We start from the raw sequence: 22,995 nt of genomic DNA on the forward strand, positions 1-22,995 counted from the left end.
AACAGTTTCAGAAGAATAGGTATTAATTCTTCTTGAAATGTTTGGTAGAATTCCCCTGGGAAGCCATCTGGCCCTGGGCTTTTGCTTTTTGGGAGATTTTTGATGACTGCTTCAATTTCCTTAGTGGTTATAGGTCTGTTCAGGTTTTCTATTTCTTCCTGGTTCAGTTTTGGTAGTTGATACATCTCTAGGAATGCATCCATTTCTTCCAGGTTATGTAATTTGCTGGCATAGAGTTGCTCATAATATGTTCTTATAATTGTTTGTATTTCTTTGGTGTTGGTTGTGATCTCTCCTCTTTCATTCATGATTTTGTTGATTTGGGTCATTTCTCTTTTCTTTTTGATAAGTCTGGCCAGGGGTTTATCAATCTTGTTAATTCTTTCAAAGAATCAGCTCCTAGTTTCGTTGATCTGTTCTACTGTTCTTTTAGTTTCTATGTCATTGATTTCTGCTCTGATCTTTATTATTTTTCTTCCCCTGCTGGGTTTAGGCTTTATTTGCTGTTCTTTCTCCAGCTCCTTTAGGTGTAGGGTTGGACTTCTATCTATATCTCAAAACCAATCCTATAAAATCTCCCCAAGTCATGGAATGATACAATTTGAGTCTCTGCTTAGGTGCTTCCTTTGCAGGACACACCCAGTCCTCTGACCTATTGTCTGCATGAGAAATATTCACTTATCTTCAATATTCCCCTGAAATATCATTTTTTCTATGAAACTTTTCCTAAAAATCTTCTCATCCCCTCCATTTCCAGGCTACCAATTGTACACTGGGTACTCCACCAATGAGATTCCTGATATGGTTTATCATACACATTTGTTTTCAGGACTGTCTTTTCCACTGTATTGTGGGTTCTCTGAAGGCAGGGATTGTAGCTTATTTAACTGTGTATCCCCCCACTGACTCACAGCAAGCCCTTAATAAATAATTGTTGAATTTTTATCATCATCATTATCACCATCATCATCATCATCAATATCTCCTTACAGAGAAAGAATGGCCAATGATGACACAATTTTGCAGAGTAAACAAATGCAGATAAAGTGTGGGAGATTGGGTTCAAGTCATGGCTCCGACCTTAGGCAAATCACTTTCCCACTCTGGACTTTTTTCTTTTTCTGTCATAAGAAGGGATCAGCACAATCTATAAGCTCCCTTCCCAAACTACATATCATGCTTTTCATTCTTCAGCACCAGAATTATACTCTAATGGGGATATCAGAAGTGTGGTTCCTGGGCCTCATGGAGATAGGTGTAGACTTTTCACCAGAGACTCGGGACTCCCAGGTCTAAATCAACCTAAGCCAGGGCTGTCCTTCATGCCTCCCTGCACAGCTCTTACCTGACCTTAATGATCACTGCTCTCAGTGAGAGATCCTTTGAGCTGTAATTACTAATTGATGTTTGTAAAGTCTTTGAAATTCTCAGGTGACAGATGTAATCAAAGGCCAATTTATTATGATAATTGTTATTAGTACAGCTCCTCATTATTTGTTGATGTTAACGGCAGGGCCAGCAGGTGTTTCAAGATTGAGCAGGGGATTGAGGCTGGCCATATCTGGGGGGAGAAAGAGATAAGTGTGGATGTGTGGGGAATTTGAGGTCTTTTAGGGACCCCTGCTGGTTTCAGTCTAGCCAGATTCCACTTTGTGGGGTTATGAGTCAGCCTGAAGCAAGGCACTAAATGTACAAAGCTGCCTAATGGCATTTTTACATGCAAAGATTCAAACCTAGCTCTGTGTCTTGCTTCTGGAATGTGCTCTAGCACATTCTGAGTCTTGGTTTGCTCATCTGTTAAATGAAGATACATAATCAATTTACACTTGCTGTGTAATTGTGTAATTTACACTTGCTTGAGGCACGTAAGAATGGATGTGGGAAGACCAATTATGAGGCAGGTTTCCCAGGCAAGAGATGATGATATTCAGGACTAAGATGGTGACAGTGGAAATAAGAAGAGTATATGGACTGAAGAAAATTTCAGAGTGCAGAACCAGTAGGATTTGGTGACAACTAGATATAGAAAGTGAGGTGTCTTGGGCAACCCAGACTTCTAAGACAGGAAAGACCCAGGGATCTTTTTGGAGGGGAGGAATGAACAATTCAGCTTTTAAGAAGTTGTTTACTACTTCCATCAGTCTCTTGTAGGTTTGGTTTATGTGAATCTCACCAACTCTGTAGCCTGATAAATTGAGTTAATGGGTTTGCAAACTTGGGGGCCATGATATGAAAGTTGGAACTTGACCAACATTCAGTTTCTAGGAAGGGCCTGCAGAACTGCCCACTTGTTTCTCTGTTAAGTACATTCCCAACCTCCCTTTGAAGTCTCATACTTCCCTTCTTCTCGATGCGTCCAGTGTGCCAACTGGTCTCTCTGTACACTTCAGACTTCACTGATTTTGTTTCTCCTCCCTGAATTAGCCCCACCCCCAAACCCTGTTCACAGTCTATTCAAATCTGATTTTAAAAGTCTGTGTACCCACTGATTTTTAAAGATATATTTATTTATTTATTTGAGAGAGAGATTGAGAGTAAGAAGGAGAGAGAATCTGAAGCAGACTCTGCACTGAGCACAAGCCCGATGAGGGGCTCAATCCCAAAATCATGAGATCATGACCTGAGCTGAAACCAAGAGTTGGTCGCTTAACCAACTGAGCCACCCAGGCGCCCCCCTGTGCACCCACTGATTTTGCTTGTTCTTTCCTTAGCACACCTCCATACTCTACCTCATATATATCACCTGTGATATTCTGATAATGATAGCTGAAATTGTTTATTGCATACCAAGCACCATGATAGGCATTTTTAATGCATCTTATTTAATATTTATAGATCTTTTTATAAAGTTGATACTATGGGCATCAAAATTTTCCAAATGAGAATGTGATTAAGAAAGACTAAATCACTTTCCTAAGGTTACATGGATGGTCAGTGCCAATCTGTGCAACAGATCCCATACTAGACATATTTATCAACAATGCCTAGGGAAAAGAAACTTTGATATCCATTAATCTTATTTAATGGAATCAATTAACGGCATTAATGATATTATACAGCACAAGAAACAGAATCCTTAAATGTAAATGGATCCATTAAATTCCAGTTTAATACTATATCACAACATTGATGGATAAAGGACTAATGAAGTGTTGGAATAGAGATATTATGATATTGACCAGTATCTCCTCAGGGCTCCTTATGTAAGAATGTATATGATAAATCTCCCTTCTAGTGTCTCCCATGAAAAGTATGTATGCTTCTTTCTTTCCACTAAGAGAAGTTTTGCAAACCTACCATACAATTTTATTTTATTATGTCATGTTAGTCACCATACAATACATCATTCGTTTTTGATGTAGTGACCCATGATTCATTGTTTTCGTATAACACTCAGTGCTCCATGCAGTACCTACCATACACTCCTTTTGCCTTCACTTCCAGGAAGCTCAAGAGATATAGATAATGTTCTATCTCATTAGCCACCTATATTAGGCCTCTGGTGTAATGACAACCTTTCTGCCACTAAGATTCTTGAGCTAACTTAAAATTTCAACTAAGTATGTATACATATTCTTATATATATATACATATATATACACATAATTATATACAAATGCCAAAATATTTATGTGTATTATGTACATATACACATATGCTGAATTTGCACACACACACACACTCATGTTAGTAGTATCTTCATTCAAAAGGTGCTTAGGAATGTGCACAAAATTATCACACCTATTGTTTATTCCTCACAAAGACCCCAGTGAGCTTGGGAGGGCACATCTCATCCCAACTTGACAGATGGGGAAACTGAAGGTTAGCAGGCCAGTATTCAGTTTAGGTAGCTGAAAAACAGCAGAGCCAGTTTTTAAACCCATGGATCCAGTATCCAAATTCAGAGGTATCTGAACTTTTTCACCATTTGGGGGCCAACTGAGCCAAACTTCATGAGGACCCCTGTCTTTGGAAGGGGCCCAATGGAAGCAGAAACCCCTGCTCTACGGAAACTTAGGCAGTTACTTCCATGAAACTTTTTAGGACTGGGGGCTGGATCATTGATGCCTCAAGACCCAGGCTGACAAGATTATCAGCTGTCAACATTTGGGTAACCTTCATTTCCTTTTCCAAATGAGTCTAAAGTATATTTGAATCAAAAGGAAAATGTTCTTGGTCCCTCAGGTCTCATACTGTGATAATAAAATCTGTAGGAACTGTAAGTGAGTGGAAAAATAAATTAGCAACCTGGGAGAACTCATTTTGGTATTTGTACAAGGTGACACTCAGGGAATTTCTCTGTCACTTGGAAAAAGAAGTTTGAGCCCCAAGAAGCCTTCAATAGAAGTTCAGAACTTTCAAGAGCAGGTGCTAAGGTTCACATAGTGGAATGGAGCCCAGAGGTAGGTATGCCCAAGGGGTTGGGTGATCTCCAGGATCCAAGGATTGGGAAGGAGGACTAGGCAGGTTGATGGGGCATGAAACCTAGGCTCTGGTGACAGAACAGAACTGGGAGGGGCATTGACCAGGCCAAAGGTCTCCAAAGTGGTTACAGAAAGGTTTGGTGATAACCCTGGATTCCAAATGTCCATTTCAATCCTCTGCTGTTACAGAGCTGATAAAATCCAGAAACAGGTTCCTAATAGAGGACTATGGCAACAAGTCAGAAAAAGGATATGTGGAGGTCTTTGGTTCACAGTTTTCTGTTACTCTACACTACTCAACCACACTACATGGTAGACTTGGAAGAACCACTGCCTTTCAAAGTGGAATAGTATCACAGGGAATATTAGACATTTCTTTACCATGTATCCATGGAGATAAAGAGAGAAAGCTGTTACTAAAATCCATTTCTCAGTATGAAATAACTGAGATGCTATGAGATTATTGAGTGCTGATGGGATGGCAGGCCATCTATCTACTGATTTAAATGGAGTCACTTTGTTTGTGAGACCAATCAGGAAGTAGCACAGATGATAGTACTTTCTTAGTGTCTGGGATACAGTAGGTACTCAATAATAGGAAGTTCTTAAGATCTATGATAGAACTGTACAGGTGTTTAAAAAATGAGTGTGGGTATTGTGGGAATTTGAAGGAAAAGCTTCATAATGATGCATAATGGGGAAGTGTGGTGGTCATTAGGGATGGTCTCAAATATTCCAGTTCACATTCTAGGCACATAGTTGGAATGCACTGCCTCATTCTTTTTGAAGTTTAGCATGGCTACATGACCAGCCTTGGCCAATGGAATGTGAAAGTGCTATGTGTCATTTTGTGTGGAATTTTAGAATCCGTGTCCTATTTTGCCATATTACTCTTTCTCTGCCTTGGTGATTGTGGAAGCATATGTCAAGATGGGCCTTCTGTTAGCCTAAGCCTCTAAGTTACTATGATAAACAGAGCCCTTCTGCCGACCCATTTTGAACATGTAGGAGGAGTGAAAAATCTTTTTTTTCAGATAATACACTGAGATTTCATAGTTCTTTGCTACTATAGCATAAATTAGTTTGTTCTAACTAATATAGGAGTTTTCTTATAAATTCCATGATAGAATATCTAAGACCCAAGCCATGAGATACCCTGTGTGAATTTCACTCCAACCTTTTTTGAGCTTGGGTCTCCCACATCTTCTCATTCCATGGTCCACCTGAGATTTTCCCACATGACATATGAGCAGTCACTAAAGTAGAAATAGAATCAGGAAATGGGGTTGGGAGGGGCAAGATTACTCCCCAAAGACAAAATCAATTATGTCACAAGATTCACAAGAACAGAGGTCAGGCTTGGAACCATATGTGAAACATTAAGAAAAATAAAGCCTGAAATGGGGTTAGGAAGCAGTTAAGTCATGGGTGAGTCAAGGCAGTCAATAGCTGCCACATAGACATGGTTCCTAGGTCAGGTAGGATGCTCCAACCTTCCCCTCCCTCAGGACAACAGCTGCAGGAAAGCAGCAAAAGGGAAAAGAGAACAAATATTACAACTGTGACAGATGACTTTTACGTATTGTCTCATTTACTCTCCCCAAATTTTGGGGAGGTAGGTCATTAATCACATCATACATCTTGAGATATTAAGTAACAGCTCAAATTCACATCACTGGAAATAGCCAAAATTCAGAGCCAAGTCTGTCTGATGCCTACCTCTCAATTCTTTCCATTCCACCATGCCACAGAGAATCAAGCATGTACAAATGTTCTTTTAATAGTGCTTGGACACAACTATAGCTTCTTCCAATACATTCAGAGACACAGAATTTTCCCTAACCCAGCTCTACCTAGATAATCCTAACTGTTATAATGTGATTACACTGCAAACATGAGGACCCATTCAAAATAGCATCTGGCTTCCAACTGCTCTCAAGAGGCAATTGAGTTCAGGAGGTGGAAAAGAAAGCGAGAGAACAAGAGCAATCACCCTTCTACTTCCCACTTCTCTTATTTAGATCACCATTTGGCAGAGGCATCATCAGGTTAAATGTGTCCCTACATGATGAAAAAGATATGGCAAGGTAAGAGTTTTCCCATTACATAAATAGAACACACACAACAGCCCTGCCCAAGAAAAGGTGGCTTCTGGTGGATATTTGCATGAATTTGCCACACTTGTTTTGCAGCCAACCGTTAATTATGGTCCTTTCAACTTCACAATCATGGCTAATGGTGGTGGGGATGCAGAGAACAGTAGATTCAGCAGACCTCATTCTGGGAAGAGTGGGGGGAAAAACAATGCAAAACTGTACCCACCTGCTGTTTACAACTGAGACAACTACTCTGGGTACCATTTGGAAGATTTGGAAGAAATCAAGGCTGCCCAGGAGGAAATCAAGGCTGCCCAGGAGCCTGGAGCTTGGGAAATGAGACAGCTGGGGAAAAGTCTCACTATTATGACGGAAGGAAGGTCCTTTAGGGCTCATCTGTCTGTGGTGAAAATAGCTCATAACTACATCTCATGCACACTGGATGGAAATTCAGACTGTGCTGACACTTATTTGGTGCCTTTCAGAATTTAAGATCTTTCCTCATTTAATCCTCAAAATGATTGTGTGAAGTGGTATTACCATTTCGATAAGTGAGGAAACAGACTCAGAGAAAACAATCATCATTCATTCATTCATCCAACAATCATCAGGTATTTATGTGTTAAATATTGTACTCAGTATGGAGAACACAGCAGCAAACAAATAGAGCTGCTACCTCCTGGAGCTCTCAGTCTAAGGAGGGAGGTATGCACTACGTAAAAACAAGTGAAATTAAAAATATGCTCAGTGTTATAAAGAAAAACAGGTTAACATGTGAGTACTGGCATGGACAGCTCTTAGATAATATGACTGGAAAGTTCCTAGAGGATGTGACATTGAAGATGAGGCCTGAAAAATGAGAAGGTAGTAGTTCTGCAAAGAATGAAGAAAAGAGACACTCAGGTAGAATTACAGCTTGCATAAGGGACCCAAAGAGAGAAAAATACCTTGAAATGTTTGAGAAATAATGTTTTAGAAAATGGTAAAGAGAGGAGAAGTAGTGAAAATGTAGCAGGCATGGTGTAACTGTATCTGAAACACAAGGCAGGTTCTGGGCACCCCTTTTTAAGGAGGCATTGGAAAAATGGAGTATGACTATGAGAGTATAGAATAAATAGGATTAAGGAGATACAGAAAATCATGCCATGTGAGAAACAGAAGTAACTGCATGTTAAAATATCAATAAGAAAGAGCCTGGGTAGCCAAAGATGGTAGTTGGTACTGTCGTATTTCCTCCAATAGGCTGACATGGGAAAGAAAGATTTGATTTGTTCAAATCAATACAAGTGCCCAAGAGTAGAGAGTTAAGGAGACCAAATTTGGCTTTACAGAAGGAAGAAAGTTCTAATAATTTTACCTGCTCCACAAAGGAGTCAACTCTTTCCCTCCAGAGAATTGCAGTGGTCAAGCTGAGGCTCTATGATACCCCGCCAAGAAGACTTTATTGGATCTTTATTTGTTGTCTGCTGGTCTACATTAGATGACACTGCAAAATCATCCAATTCTAAAATGCTATAATAGATCTATAATATAGCTCTACCCAAAACAATGGTTACAATATGGCCCGATTCACAAGAAAGACTAACACTGAGGATTCAGAACCAAGGACAGCGCACTGACAGACAGCACTGCCCTTGTTTTCTTTCTGTAAGAGTATTACTCAGCTATCAGAAAGGATGAATACCCAACTTTTACATCAACATGGATGAGACTGAAGGAGATTATACTAAGTGAAATAAGTCAAGCAGAGAAAGTCAATTATCATATGGTTTCATTTATTTGTGGAACATAAGGAATAGCATGGAGGACATTAGGAGAAGGAAGGGAAAAATGAAGGGGGGGGGGAATCAGAGGGAGAGATGAACCATGAGAGACTATGGACTCTGAGAAACAATCTGAGGATTTTAGAGGGGAGGTGGGGGGGATGGGTTATCCTGGTGATGGGTATTAAGGAGGGCACGTACTGCATGGAGCACTGGTTGTTATACACAAACAATGAAACATGGAACACTACATCAAAAACTAATGATGTACTGTATGGTGACTAACATAACATAATAAAAAAAAAGAGAAAGCATTAAGGGGTAAATGTGATATTACTAATCTGATCAAAATTTCCAATAAAAGTGCCTGTCAACAACTCATACTTCACAAAAATGTCTGCAAGGATTCTGAGCATCATGTCTCATAATGCATATCATACTTGAGTTCTCCATAGTGTTTATAGATCTGGATTACAATATTCCACATTTATATAGATTACTGGAAAGTTTACAAAATGTCCTTATCCTCATCCTATTAATAGTCAACATAGATCTTAAATCAACAGTTAATGAGTGACCTCCACATTCATAAATCTAATGACACATTAGATTAGACACAAATAGACACAAATCTATTTGACACATTATTTCACTTAGTTATTTTTACATCTCCCCTACTAGAATGTAAACAGTATGAGGGCAGGGATTTTTAACTGTTTGGCTTACTGTTTTACTCTGGGCACTCAGAAGTGCCTTTTTTTTGACATATAGTATGTGCTTCCTAGATGTTTGCTTAATATATTTAACTCTTTTTTAATAGCTTACTTAAAGTCAGAGTTACTAGGGTTTTTTTGTGTAGGTTAGTCTGATCGTAAAGGCTGGATATTTAGCCACTCTGCTAAACTGAAAAACAAAACAAAACAAAACAACTATCCTTAATATCCACAGAATAAATGTATCTGGACCCTAAAATTTTCTTACCCTGTCCTGACTGAAACCTGCAGATTAGGTTGGGAGGAATACAATTGATAGTAAATTATTCAATCGGGCCCACAAATATCCTGCAACAAATGGCCATTTTTACTTTCCTTTAATTTGTCTTAATTTAGTATGACTTTGCCCCATCCTTTGGTTTTAATCTTCTAGTGATACAGAAATATCTTGACCCAAGATATTTTTTCCTCTTTTTGAAGGGAACAAAGCACCACTTGAAAAAACCTAGTGCTTTTGTCTTCTGGCTTGTTTTATAGTTGCTGATTTTCATGTTAACTTATAGTTTCCTTTGCTTTTCCACCTTTTCTTTGTAGACTGTTGTTTTCTGGCTTTTTTAGGATAGACTGGAAAGCTGCCTTTATGTTTAAAAAACTGTACTTTTCAAAAATTCTCAGTATCAAAAATAAAGTAGAAGTTATTTATTCCATCCTGGCTAAAGTGGGGAAATCAGATTTTTATTTACACTCATCAATCCTCCAACTCCTTTTCAGTTTTTGTTGACATAATAGCAAATTATAGACCCAGATTACAATGGTTAATTTTTTACATTATACATTTTCTCCTTAAGTAATTATTTTTATGTTAACATTCTCTTTTATAACATATTTATAGCAATTATTTAGCATTAACTCTGTGTTTAATTAGCTTCCATGCTCACTGTAGGTCATTTCATTCCATATATCTCTGTTCTTGATTTCTTTATTTTGACTCATTGCTTGTTCAATTACTCTTTGAATGATTTATTAGAAGCAGGGCATGTGGGAGCCCCTGGATACTGAGAATGTCTTTCTGATGTATTTGCACAAGAACAACAATTTGGCTGATAAAGAATTTGTGGGTTATAACATTTTCTCCTCAAAAATCCTCCAGGCTTACTGCATTGTCTGCTGCCCTTTACGAGATGGAGAAATCTGAGAAGGGCCAAGCAGAGATTTGTTAGAATGGCTTTTCTGCTCTTATGACCCTTTAGCTTAACTCTTTTTAGTAAAACTTAATACTAAATACAGTAATTTGAAATAGTGTGTAGTTTTTCCCTTGCCAGAAGAAAAACAACACGCTGAGTGCCCAGCTCTCATGGCTTTTCCTCTCTGTTCCTGTGAAGCCAATGACACACTCAAGACCCCCGGCATAAGCATGAACCCAATTCTCTTAATTCCCTTCCTGAAAATCTTAGTTCCAAAACAGGAGCACACATGGCGTGGGCTCAAAGGCATAAGTAATTAAATGATCCTTGTTCATCTCGAAGCAATAGTAGAAACTGCTTCCTAGATGAGGTAGCTTCAGGTTAGGGTGACTTTTTTTCCCAAAGGCAAAACCCCATGTCTTGAGGAGACAGTCCACTGTGTGAAGTTTGGGAAGCAAAACTTCCCACAATCCTCCTGTGTCACCTGCTGTTCTGCTCAAGGGTCAACCATGCTTGGGTTGGGCAAATTCCATTTGGGGTCCATCTATCAATTTCTTGGGTTCTACAGACTTGGTCTCTTGCTAGGATTTTATTAGAGTCTTGGTAAGAATGTGACAGCAAGTGAATTGAGTGTAGCTGCTACTCTTCTTCACAGCATGGAAACCCAAAAGCACCTCTTGACATGTTGCCAAGAACAGGGAAAGTCACACCTTCTCAGAGTTGTGCTCCACCAATAAACTGGCCAGTCTGGAATGCAGAGAACCAGGAACAAGATGGGCCCCCAGATGCTTTCTGCTCATCTTTATGTGTTCCTCTTTAATACATCAGAGTGCTTCATGCCGAGGGAAGACCAGATGGACAGATGGAAGGCAGTCTGGCAGCTTCTCTTTGTAGTTTTAAACTCTCTGTGAGGAATGTTGCTCGAGTAAGTAGTAAGTGCAGAACTGAAATACCAATGTGGAATTTAAATGGCTATGTGGACATTTAAAATGTTAATTAGTTCCTCAATCCAGGTTTCTCATAAGGTAATGACTGCCACTGATGGACTAAACTCTCTATCTTGGCCACCAGAGCCTATAGAAGCTATTCTTCACACACTTCACCAGATCTTGCTTTTGTCTCAGTGTCCCCTTCTCCAGTGAGCTTCTCACTTCTCCAGAAATACTGTGAAATATGGCACATACCAGATTCCCTTATGTTACAAAAGCTCTTGGAGGGTACCTACTTTATAACCTTAATATGAACTATAGGGCCTAGCATATGTCAGTGTTTGTTACATATTTGTTGAATGAAATATAGCAACCTGAGATATGTCCACAAAAGCATCCTAGATAGAAAATACTTGTGTCATAAGAGGAACTAAAGACAGTGAACTTTCAGAAAATAAGACTAGATGGATGTGTTTGAACAGAGGGGAGGTGGATGGTAGGAAAGATCTTATGGAGCTGAAAGAATGCTGCCTGAAAAGGTGATTGCATTAGCTATCTTGGGACCTAAGAGTCTAGACCAAGGGCAACAGGTAGAAGCTATAATAAGAGACAAATTTCAAGCAGTACAATAAAAGGACTTCTTAGAGTCATAGCGACCCCAAAGATCAGTAAAGTTACCAGGTAAAGAAGTGAGTTCTCTGTCATTGGAGATATTCAAGAATACGCACTATTACCAGTTAAGTGTGATGTTGTAAGGTTGATTGTTTTATGTGTAGGGGGAGGAAGTAGGTATTCAGTGATGTTTCAGATCTTTTCTAGCCCTGTGCTTTTGTGATGTTATGACTGGCATCCCATCTTGACCAAAGAAATATTTGACATTAAAAAAGGTTACCTTGTCTTTGGGAGAAGAAAACATTTTCTAATGTGACTATTGGTAATAATAAAAGAGTTAGCATTCACTGATTACAACATGCTTAGTACATTCATAGATAATAAATTGATAGGTATTATTTTGTAGGTGAGGAAATTAATCTTCAGATAGGCATGTGATTTGCCCAAAGGTAATTTGAAAGACCCTTTTTATCTTTTATTATTTTTATTTATTTATTTTTAGAGAGAGAGTATGCATGCATGTGTGGGCATGCAGGGGTGGGTGGGTAGGAGGGGCAGAGGTAGACGCAGAAAGAGAATTCCATGAAGGATCCACGCCCAGTACGGGGCTTGATCCCACAACCCTGAGATCGGGACCTGAGCTGAAATCAAGAGTTGGTGGCTCAACTGAGCCACCCAGGCACCACAGACGTTTTATCTTTGAATACTGAAGTCTGCAAATCTTTTCTGTAAAGGGCCATATAGTAAATATTTTAGGCTTTATGTGGCATAAAGTCTTTGTCTAAACTACTCAACTTGGGACATCTGGGTGGCACAGTCTGTTAACCATCTGCCTTTGGCTTGGTCATGATCCCAGGGTCCTGGGACCGAGTCTCGCATCAGGCTCCTTGTCCAGCAGGGAGCCTGCTTCTCCCTCTGCCTGCCACTCCCCTGCCTGTGCTCTCTCTCTCTCTCTCTCTGACAAATAAATAAAATCTTTAAAAAAAATAAACTACTCAACTATACTGTTGTAGCATCAAAGCAGCCTTAGACTATATAAATGAATAGGCATTGCTGTATTAAAAAAATGTTTATATAAAAGGCATGGGGCTGGATTTGGTCCCCAGGCCTTAGTTTGTCAAGCTCTGCTCGAAAGCCATGCTACTTCTCATTTGAGAATGGGAAAATACAAACAAGGCAAGAAATGGCCTCCATGTGGCCGTACTTACTCCATTTGCTTTGCTGAGTGCCTGGAAGTAGATGCTGTAGCTTTTCAGAGGGGAAAGAGGAGGGTTCCAGTATCCATTGTATGTCTTATTGTCACCCACTGTAAATGGCTGGGTGACAGGCAGGTTGGCGGGCTTCAATTCAGCAGCAAAGTAGTGTAGAGAATCAAGGCTGGAGGCATTCCTATAGCTCACAGGCACTGAAAAGCACTCAATGATGTCAGCTGCCCTTCGTGACTTCTGAAGTCGCTCCTCCTTGACAACCAGCTGATAAACACTGGACAAGAAAGAGAGGCAGATGAGCAACTATCTAGAAGGATGAACTTGTTATTTATCACCATTTCTGTCTACAACTAAACCTCCCTCCTGAGCTTTAGAATTGATAAATCTACTGCTTTGTAGAAATCTATCTCTATTTAGATGTCCCAAGGCCAGCTCACATTGAGATAGATCCAAACTGCAACACGGTCCCAAGCCCTAAACACCTGCCTCCTTCTTCTATGTTTGTTTGTTTGTTTTTTTTCTTAACAAAGGGTAGCGTTGCCCATCAAGTGATGAGATCTGGAGTCGGGGCTCATCCTCAATTCCTACCTCCTTAGATCTCATTCTGCACTTATAATCAAAAAGCCCTGTTGACATCAGCAATCTGTACCTGCCCTTCTCCTTTCTTTCCCTTCACTGATAATGCTGAGGTTGGGCACTTCCCTACCTCTTACCTGGATTCAACTGGTCTCTTTGTCTCTAACTTATTTATCAACCAGTCAACATTGTTCTTCCTGAACATATAACACTGTCCCTCTTCAAGCACTCTCATAAGCTCTCCATTATCTGAATGATATAATCTAAAGCCCTCATCCTGGCATTGGGGACACTTGTGCCTGGCTTCCAGCCTGTCTTTTAGAAACTCTTGGGATGAACCCCTCATTCCAGCTGCTCCAGGCCCCGTGCTACTGCACAAACATCATGTGGATCCCACTCCATGCCATCATCAGTTCATGCTTCCTCCACCTGCAATGCCCTCCACTTCTGCCAGTGGAAGCCTTTCCCTAAAGACTGAGTCTATCTTTCATCTCCTCAATGAAGCCCATCTAGACCTTTCCAATCTGAATGAGTCTTCCTCCTTAGTTCCCCTACAATTCATTAATGGATATCTCCTTGGGATTGCAATAATATGTACACAAAACTATGTTTCTCTGGCTAGACTGTGACCTTTTGGACAGTGGGAGTTGTGGCTTAGTTATCTCTGCATCACTCCCTCCACCATATACTGCTGAATAGGTTGCCTGATAACCATACAGTGATCAGTGAATTCTTGTTCAAGTGAACCAAATTAAATTGAGCTAAAACTGAAAGTAGGCATGAAACCAAATATGACTGGATGCAGAATCCCTAGTCAAGATAAACACTCCAAACTCCTGTACAAGATCACTTGTACCATTCCTTTCAACTTAGAAGGAAGTAAGAAGTGCTAGTGTGTGAAGAGAGATGACCAAGCCTTTAATGAACACCAGCTATATGCCAAATGTGTAGGCTCTTTTTATAAAAGTTATCCTAAAGTTTGTGCATTTGGATAGCATTTTATGACCTCTTTGAATGTCCACAATTTGTACTTCTCTTGAGAAATGCTGTCCTTTTTTTAAAAAAGATTTTATTTATTTGAGAGAGAGAGAGTGAGTGAGAGAGAGAGGGAGAGAGGAGCAGACTCCCTGCTGGGCCGAGAGCCTGATACAGGGCTCGATCGATCCCAGGACCCTAAGATCATGACCGGAGCCGAAGGCAGATGCTTAACCGACTGAGCCACCCAGGTGCCCTGAATGAATGCTCTTCTTTTAGAAGGTCCTTACTCCATAGATCTTGGGACTCAATTGCCCAAAGAGTACCCCCAGGAAATTTTTGTGAATTAATGAGGTGATTGCAGCAGTGGCCCCAAACCAATTGTTTAAAGATGGCATAGTGAGCTAGCATAGCACATGGTTTATGAAAATGGAATGTGGTGCAGCCTACCATCTTTTGATCAGGCAGTCCATCTAAAGACATTTGGTTAAGAAGCACAACTTAGGCAAAGACAGAGGCACAGGACTATTTCAATTAAAAAAAAAAAAGGTACAGAGGGACTGACCCAAGGAAACATGCCACACTCAACATGGCAAATCTTCCCCCTGAATCTCCTTGAGCATGGGGATCATCGGCAATGCAAATGGGAAAGAAATAGGCATATGAATGTCCGCCACACTTAGAATGTGGTATCTGAGTTGAGGTGAGCAATGGCTCAGCAAGCATGTGTACTGTTAGGCACATCTGAATGAGAACTGAGTGGCCCAGAGGGCATGTGAGTGGCATGTGAGTGAAAGTGGCCCACGTTTCTGGGAATGCAGACTACATTTGAGTGTGAGCAATGTCCAAATGAGCATCTTTAGGACTTGGGTGTCTAAAAACTGAGCAAACATATATACTCTTGGAATGAATGGGTGTGACATCCAGATGAATGTCACTTAAGTGTGTACACACCTAAATGTGTATGACATCTGAGCGTGTGTGTGTGACATCATCTATGTGTGTGTGACATCATCTATATATGACATCATCTATGTGTGTGTGACATCATCTATATATGTTCATAAAACTGAAGTCAATAAACACCTAAATTAAATGAGGACTTCAGTGTTCATTCCCTCCTCGTCAACCCTGGGGTCCTTCTGAATGGTATAATCACTTTGTTTACCAGGACAGCTAAGCTCAAAACAGTCTCTGAAAGACATCACAAAGACCCAAGATCCAAACCTAGAGGTCATGAGGTGAGAGTGGAAGGGTGTCTATAACAGTTTTCAAGACCCCCACTGCTTTACATGTAACAGCAGTCTCAAAAATCTGGCTAGAGTGTTAAGGACTACTTATTGAGGGTTTATGATTCATGCAACTCTAATCTATGAGGGAAAGAGCAAAAGGCAATGAACAGAGAAGGAGCAACAGTCTCTTGGGTCCACCTGTGGAGGCTTATAGTAGCACCTATAAGACAGAACTGGGCTTGGAAGCACTCAGCCTATCCAAGCCTCATGCCCTCCTGACCAGGTTGGGAAGAATGAACAGCCTCATCCCTAGGAACAGGGGTTGCAAAGAGCTGTGAGTCCCTGCTTTCCCCTGAGGCCCAGTCTATCCCTAAGTACTTTCGGGTTAACCCTGTCCACATAAGAAGACCTCTGTTTTCATTTCTAAGCCCGAAACTCTCATGCCATTCCTGACTCCTGTCACCTTTCCCCTCTAAATTGAGAACCCAAAGCCTTGGGAGCTTCACTGTGGCTGGATCTCATTCCTGGAATCACTTTCTGTTGTCCTTGGCCCTACTATGATGGGATGGATCAAGAAGAGGCACAAGGCTGGCCTGAGCACTGCCCATGACCTGCATGAGATTCCACAGTTGTGGACAGCTAAACAGTGGGTCTTTGCTGGGCTCTGACACGCGAATGTTGCCAAAGGCTACAGAGGGAGGCAAAACATGTCTCCAGGCATTGGCCTGTGATCCTGACACCAATTTGACTTTGACTCAATTGTCAATTCAACCACACTCAGTAGCCAGATAACAGAAGATGCTGAGGCTGACACAAATGGCCCCCGACTGTCAAATTGCAGCAAAAGTAGAAAGCCAGACTTCTCATTTACAGTCTTGTACCCTTTTTTCTCTACTTTTCTTCTTTTTCTATAAGCCAACAAAATGTACAAAGGGCCTTCTGAATATTTTTTACTTGGCAGCCTGAACTACTTAGCTCTATCCTACCCAGCTTCTTCTGAAATCACAAAGCCTCACAAAGGATATATTTGAGGAGGGGGGGTGTTAAACTGTGCTGTCAACATACAGTTCACATACAATTGGGATGAATGTGCCAGAGTATAGCCAGCAAGACCCTCAGGCCCATTGTGCCTGCAGCTTGTCTATTCAGAGGCAAATCTGCAATTGCAGTCAGAAAACTATAAACCATTTGGTCGTATAAATCTTTCTGCCAGTAGATCCAGCCTCTCTCCAAGATCAGGAAACTGATGGAGGAGGAGGAAGGAAGAGATGGCACGTGCAAGCGTGCCCTGATATATACGCTTGAGGAAGTGGGGGCAGGGTTGGGTGGGTGGGGGGACAAGACAGTTTCTTTTTGTTTCTTGTCGTAACTTCATTCTGATCATCATTCTCTTGGAAATATATTTATCTAAGCTCTTTTCAGTCTGCTGATAATGATGAAATCATACCTAAATGAGAAGAACTCCCCAAAAGTCATATCTCAAGTGCAAAAGAAGTCATTGCAATACACTATTCAGGAGCATTTGTGAAGTTTTGTTTTTTTTTTTTTTTTTTTAGTAGAAAAACCCTGATAGTATAAGAAGAACTTAAGATGCTCACCTCACAACATGTAGCATTTATTCATATATTTTCCCCTCCTGTGGCACCCCCTTTATTTCTCCCAATGAGAAGATGGATATTTATGACCATATTTTGTGCATAAGTTCTCCTGAGAGTCTCTTCTTGCAGGACCCTGAAAGCAGCTACTCATCAGGAAAGGTGAAGCAGAATGTGCACGTTCTTTCACCTCCCTGGCTTTGGCTTCCTCACTGCAGCTCACCTTCAAGGTCCACTGGTGATCCTCTTTGCTGCAGTGACTGCCCCCAGCCCTCTCTCTCCAACTGTTCAGACTCAGGCTTGCCTGCAACTTCAATCCTCTAGTTTGTATCTCTTGAGACTAGAACACTCTACCCAGTCTCATGTCCCAAGACTCAGCCCATACAGAACAGTTGCTTCAGACACCTTGAAGAGCAAGACACGCAGGAATTCCTCTGCAGGTGTTAGAGGACCCTGCCACTGTAGACTCATGCCCCCCCTGATTCCTGAGCCAACAGTCCGGATGGGAACTCATGCTCCTCTGTGAGGGACCAGGGGCCTATCAGAGCCATCCATCAATCACTAACACATCCCATGGCCTCCTTTGTGTATCCGGGAAGAGATCTCCAGTTAGGGCCTGTTATCCATTCAGAATGCTGAAGTCAGGTGGCAGAGAAGATGCTGTAGCTCACAGGTGAAGACTGCCCAGGTTCATAAAGGGATACATTTGGGCCCATGTTCTCCCAGAAATAGGCTTCATAAATTCATACCCATTAGTTCATACTGATATCCTCAAATCAAATCCACTAACACAAGTTCTTCCTCACCTTCCCTACTGCCTATTTTTCCTTTTTCCTGCAGTAAAAACCCTCATTTCCAACAACAGTATTGTTTAGTCATTTACTCTCTCACACAATACACACAAAATCATTTAAGAATTAACTCAATACCACAACCAACCTCAATACTTAAAAGTAAAATTCAAGACTTCTCTACTGCCCTGTTCCAGCTCCTTCCCAAACAATTCAGTCTTAAAGCCATTACTTAAGGCAGAGTGAGGCAGGCATCCCTATGTGATGGGGTAAGCTATGGTGGCCCAATGTGGGGATGGAAGCCCACCTAGTATCCCTGAGGCTAGTATCCCTGCAAGGTCAAAACTATGTTTAGAATACCATAGGGTTCTATTTGTTTTGCACTTTCAGCGTCTTACAAGCATACTCATAAAAAGCCACAAGACAGGGCGAAGCAAGATGGCAGAGGAGTAGGAGACCTGGATTTTGTCTCCTCTCAGGAATTCAGCTGGATAGGGATCAAACCATTCTGAACACCTACAAACTCAACAGGAGATCGAAGAAAAGAATAGTAACAACTCTCTGAACAGAAAAGCGACCACTTTCTGGAAGGGAGACGTGCGGAGAAGTGAATCCGAGACAATATTCAGGAGGATAGATGGCGGGGGAGGGGCCTCCACTGGCCGCTTCTGGCAAGTGATAGAGCCACAGAGCACAAAATCGGAACTTTCAGAAGTCTGCTCAGCTGATGGACGTCACTCTGGTGGCTAAGCTGGGGGTGGAAGCCTCGCGGGACAGTGTGGTCTCAGGACCCTCGGGGTCACAGAAAGACCAGGGGTGCCTGAGTGCGGCAGAGCTCCCAGGTATCGGAGCGGGAAAGCCAGCTGCAAAGACGGAGCCCAGGCACGGGCTCTCAGCTCGGGGTTGCCATAAACCGTGATCCGCGGCACAGTCGGGCCACTGCTCCTCCAGCAGGGACCCAACAAGCGGCCGATCCGGGGAAACTCACCTTCTTCCCCCGGGAGGAGCGGCACGGGAGTGCACCGCAGGGATCTGCTGGGTTTGGAGATTCCACCTGGGGTCAGGTGCCAGAGAGAGAAACGCTCGGTCACAGGCCGGGTGAGCACGGAGTGAGGATGGAGACCAGGGAGATGGGAGTGACTGACGGCTTTTCTCTGGGGGCTCACTGAGCAGTGGGACCCCGAGTTCTCGGCTCCTCCGAGGCGGAGATTGGGAGGCCGTCATTTTCACTCTCCACCTCCAAAGCTGTACAGAAAACTTGCAGGGAACAAAAGCCCTGGAGAGCAAACCCAAGCAGATTACTTAGCCTGGAGTGGGCAAGAGCGGGGCAATTCCGCCTCCAGCAAAGACTTTTGGGAACCACGGCAACAGGCCCATCCCCAGAAGATCAGCGAGAACAGCCTGCCAAGACCAAGTTTACAGATCAATGAGAACGGCAGAACTCCAGCGCTAGGGGAATAATGCACATAGAATTCATGGCTTTTTACCATGATTCTTTATTCAAAGTTAATTTTTTTTTTAACTTTTTTTTTTTTGAAAATTTTTTTCCCTTTTTCAACCAACATTTTATCAATCCCTTTTTTAAAAAACATTTTTATTTTTCATTTTTTGAGTCATATTCTATCCCTTCATAGTAGTGACCCATATTTTTGGCATATATATATATATATATAAGTGGTTCTCTCTTTAAAATTTTGAGATAGTTTCTTCTAACAGATCAAAATATACCCTAAATCTATAGTGTCTGGTTTTTTTCTACTCCCCAGCCTGATCACATTCTCTCCCTTTTTTTTTCTTTTTCTTTTATTTAAATCCTCTTCTTTTTTTCAAACAACTTATCAATTCCTTTTATAAAATTTTTTAATTTCCATCTTTACAGTCATATTCCATCCCTTCATCATATCAACCCTTATTTTTGTACATATATAAGTTTTCTTTCTTTAAAATTTTGAGAGGCACTTTCATCTAACAGACCAAAATACACCCAAAATCTAGTGTGTGGCACTGATCTATATACCAGCCTGATCATATTTGATCACATTCTGGTTTTGTTTGTTTTTATCTTTACCTTTTTCTTTTTTTTCCCTTTTTCTTTTTCTTTTTTCTCTCTTTCCCTTTCTTTTCCCACTGTTTCAGGTCTTTTCTGATTTGTTTAGAGTATATTTTCTGGGGACGTTGTTACCCTGTTAGCATTTTGTTCTCTCATTAATCTATTCTCCTTTGGACAAAATGACAAGATGGAAAAAATCACCTCAACAAAAAGAACAAGAGGTAGTACCGACTGCCAGGGACCTACTCAATACGGACATTAGTACGATGTCAGATCTAGAGTTCAGAATCATCACTTTAAAGATACTAGCTGGGCTTGAAAAAAGCATGGAAGTTATTAGAGAAACCCTTTCTGGAGAAGTAAAAGAACTAAAATCTAACCAAGTCGAAATCAAAAAGGCTATTAATGAGGTGCAATCAAATATGGGGGCGCTAACTGCTAGGATAAATGAGGCAGAAGAGAGAATCAGTGATATAGAAGACCAAAAGATGGAAAATAAAGAAGCTGAAAAAAAGAGAGATAAACAACTACTGGATCACGAGGGCAGAATTTGAGAGATAAGCGATACCATAAGATGAAACAACATTAGGTTAATTGGGATCCCAGAAGAAGAAGAAAGAGAGAGGGGGGAAGAAGGTATAATGGAGCAAATTATAGCAGAGAACTTCCCTAATTTGGGGAAGGAAACAGGCATCAAAATCCAGGAGGCACAGAGAACACCTCTCAAAATCAATAAAAATAGGTCAACACCCCAACATCTAATAGGAAAACTTACGAGTCTCAGAGACAAAGAGAAAATCCTGAAAGCAGCTCAGGAGAAGAGATATGTAACCTACAAGGGTAGAAACATTAGATTGGCAACAGACCTATCCACAGAGACCTGGCAGGCCAGAAAGGACTGGCAGGATATCTTCAGAGCACTAAATGAGAAAAATATGCAGCCAAGAATACTCTATCCAGCTAGGCTGTCATTGAAAATTGAAGGAGAGATAAAAAGCTTCCAAGACAAACAAAAACTAAAGGAATTTGCAAACACGAAACCAGCCCTACAGGAAATCTTGAAAGGGGTCCTCTAAGCAAAGAGAGAGCCTAAAAGCAACATAGACCAGAAAGGACACAGACAATATACAGTAACAGTCACCTTACAGGCAATACAATGGCACTAAATTCCTATCGTTCAGTAGTTACCCTGAATGTAAATGGGCTCAATGCCCCAATCAAAAGACACAGGCTATCAGATTGGATTAAAAAACAAGACCCATCGGGGCGCCTGGGTGGCTCAGTTGGTTAAGGGACTGCCTTCGGCTCAGGTCATGATCCTGGAGTCCCGGGATCGAGTCCCGCATCGGGCTCCGTGCTTGGCGGGGGGTCTGCTTCTCCCTCTGACCCTCTTCCATCTCGTGCTCTCTCTCATTCTCTCTGTCTCAAATAAATAAAATCTTTAAAAAAAAAACAAAAACAAGACCCATCGATATGCTGTCTTCAAGAGACTCATTTTAGAACCAAAGACACCCCCAGATTGAAAGTGAGGGGGTGGAAAACCATTTACCATGCTAATGGACACCAAAAGAAAGCTGGGGTGGCAATCCTTATATCAGACAAATTAGATTTTAAACCAAAGACTGTAATAAGAGATGAGGAAGGACATTATATCTTACTTAAAGGATCTATCCAACAAGAAGATCTAACAGTTGTAAGTATCTATGCCCCTAACATGGGAGCAGCCAATTATATAAGGCAATTAATAACAAAAGCAAAGAAACACATCGACAAAAATACAATAATAGTGGGGGACTTTAACACCCCCCTCACTGAAATGGACAGATCGTCTAAGCAAAAGATCAACAAGGAAATAAAGACTTTAAATGACACACTGGACCAAATGGACGTCACAGACATATTCAGAACATTCCATCCCAAAGCAACGGAATACACATTCTCCTCTAGTCCCCATGGAACATTCTCCAGAATTGATCACAACCTAGGTCATAAATCAGGTCTCAACCGGTACCAAAAGATTGGGATCATTCCCTGCCTATTTTCAGACCACAATGCTTTGAAACTAGAACTCAATCACACGAGGAAAGTTGGAAAGAACTCGAACACATGGAGGCTAAAGAGCATCCTACTGAAGAATGAATGGGTCAACCAGGAAATTAAAGAAGAATTAAAAAAATACATGGAAACCAATGAAAATGAAAACACAACTATTCAAAATCTTTGGGATGCAGCAAAGGCAGTCCTAAGAGGAAAGTATATAGCAATACAAGCCTTTCTCAAGAAACAAGAAAGGTCTCAAGTACACAACCTAACCCTCCACCTAAAGGAGCTGGAGAAAGAACAGCAAATAAAGCCTAAACCCAGCAGGAGAAGAGAAATCATAAAGATCAGAGCAGAAATCAATGACATAGAAACTAAAAGAACAGTAGAACAGATCAACGAAACTAGGAGCTGGTTCTTTGAAAGAATTAACAAGATTGATAAACCCCTGGCCAAACTTATCAAAAAGAAAAGAGAAATGACCCAAATCAACAAAATCATGAATGAAAGAGGAGAGATCACAACCAACACCAAAGAAATACAAACAATTATAAGAACATATTATGAGCAACTCTATGCCAGCAAATTACATAACCTGGAAGAAATGGATGCATTCCTAGAGATGTATCAACTACCAAAACTGAACCAGGATGAAATAGAAAACCTGAACAGACCTATAACCACTAAGGAAATTGAAGCAGTCATCAAAAATCTCCCAAAAAGCAAAAGCCCAGGGCCAGATGGCTTCCCAGGGGAATTTTACCAAACATTTCAAGAAGAATTAATACCTATTCTTCTGAAACTGTT

At 41.0% G+C, this 22,995-nt stretch overlaps 1 protein-coding gene across 1 annotated transcript in view; it reads right to left on the reverse strand.

Annotated features, from left to right (window-relative positions):
• Positions 1-22,995, reverse strand: part of PTPRT (protein tyrosine phosphatase receptor type T) — a 753,869-nt gene that overhangs the window by 242,055 nt on the left and 488,819 nt on the right. Inside the window, exon 10 of the mRNA XM_035006339.1 lies at positions 12,930-13,203. Coding sequence (XP_034862230.1) covers positions 12,930-13,203 — 274 coding nt within the window. The remainder of the gene's footprint in view (positions 1-12,929; positions 13,204-22,995) is intronic.

Source organism: Mirounga leonina, unplaced genomic scaffold, assembly GCF_011800145.1.
Source record: "Mirounga leonina isolate KUSES-001 unplaced genomic scaffold, KU_Mleo_1.0 Mir_150, whole genome shotgun sequence".
Classification (NCBI taxonomy): domain Eukaryota; kingdom Metazoa; phylum Chordata; class Mammalia; order Carnivora; family Phocidae; genus Mirounga; species Mirounga leonina.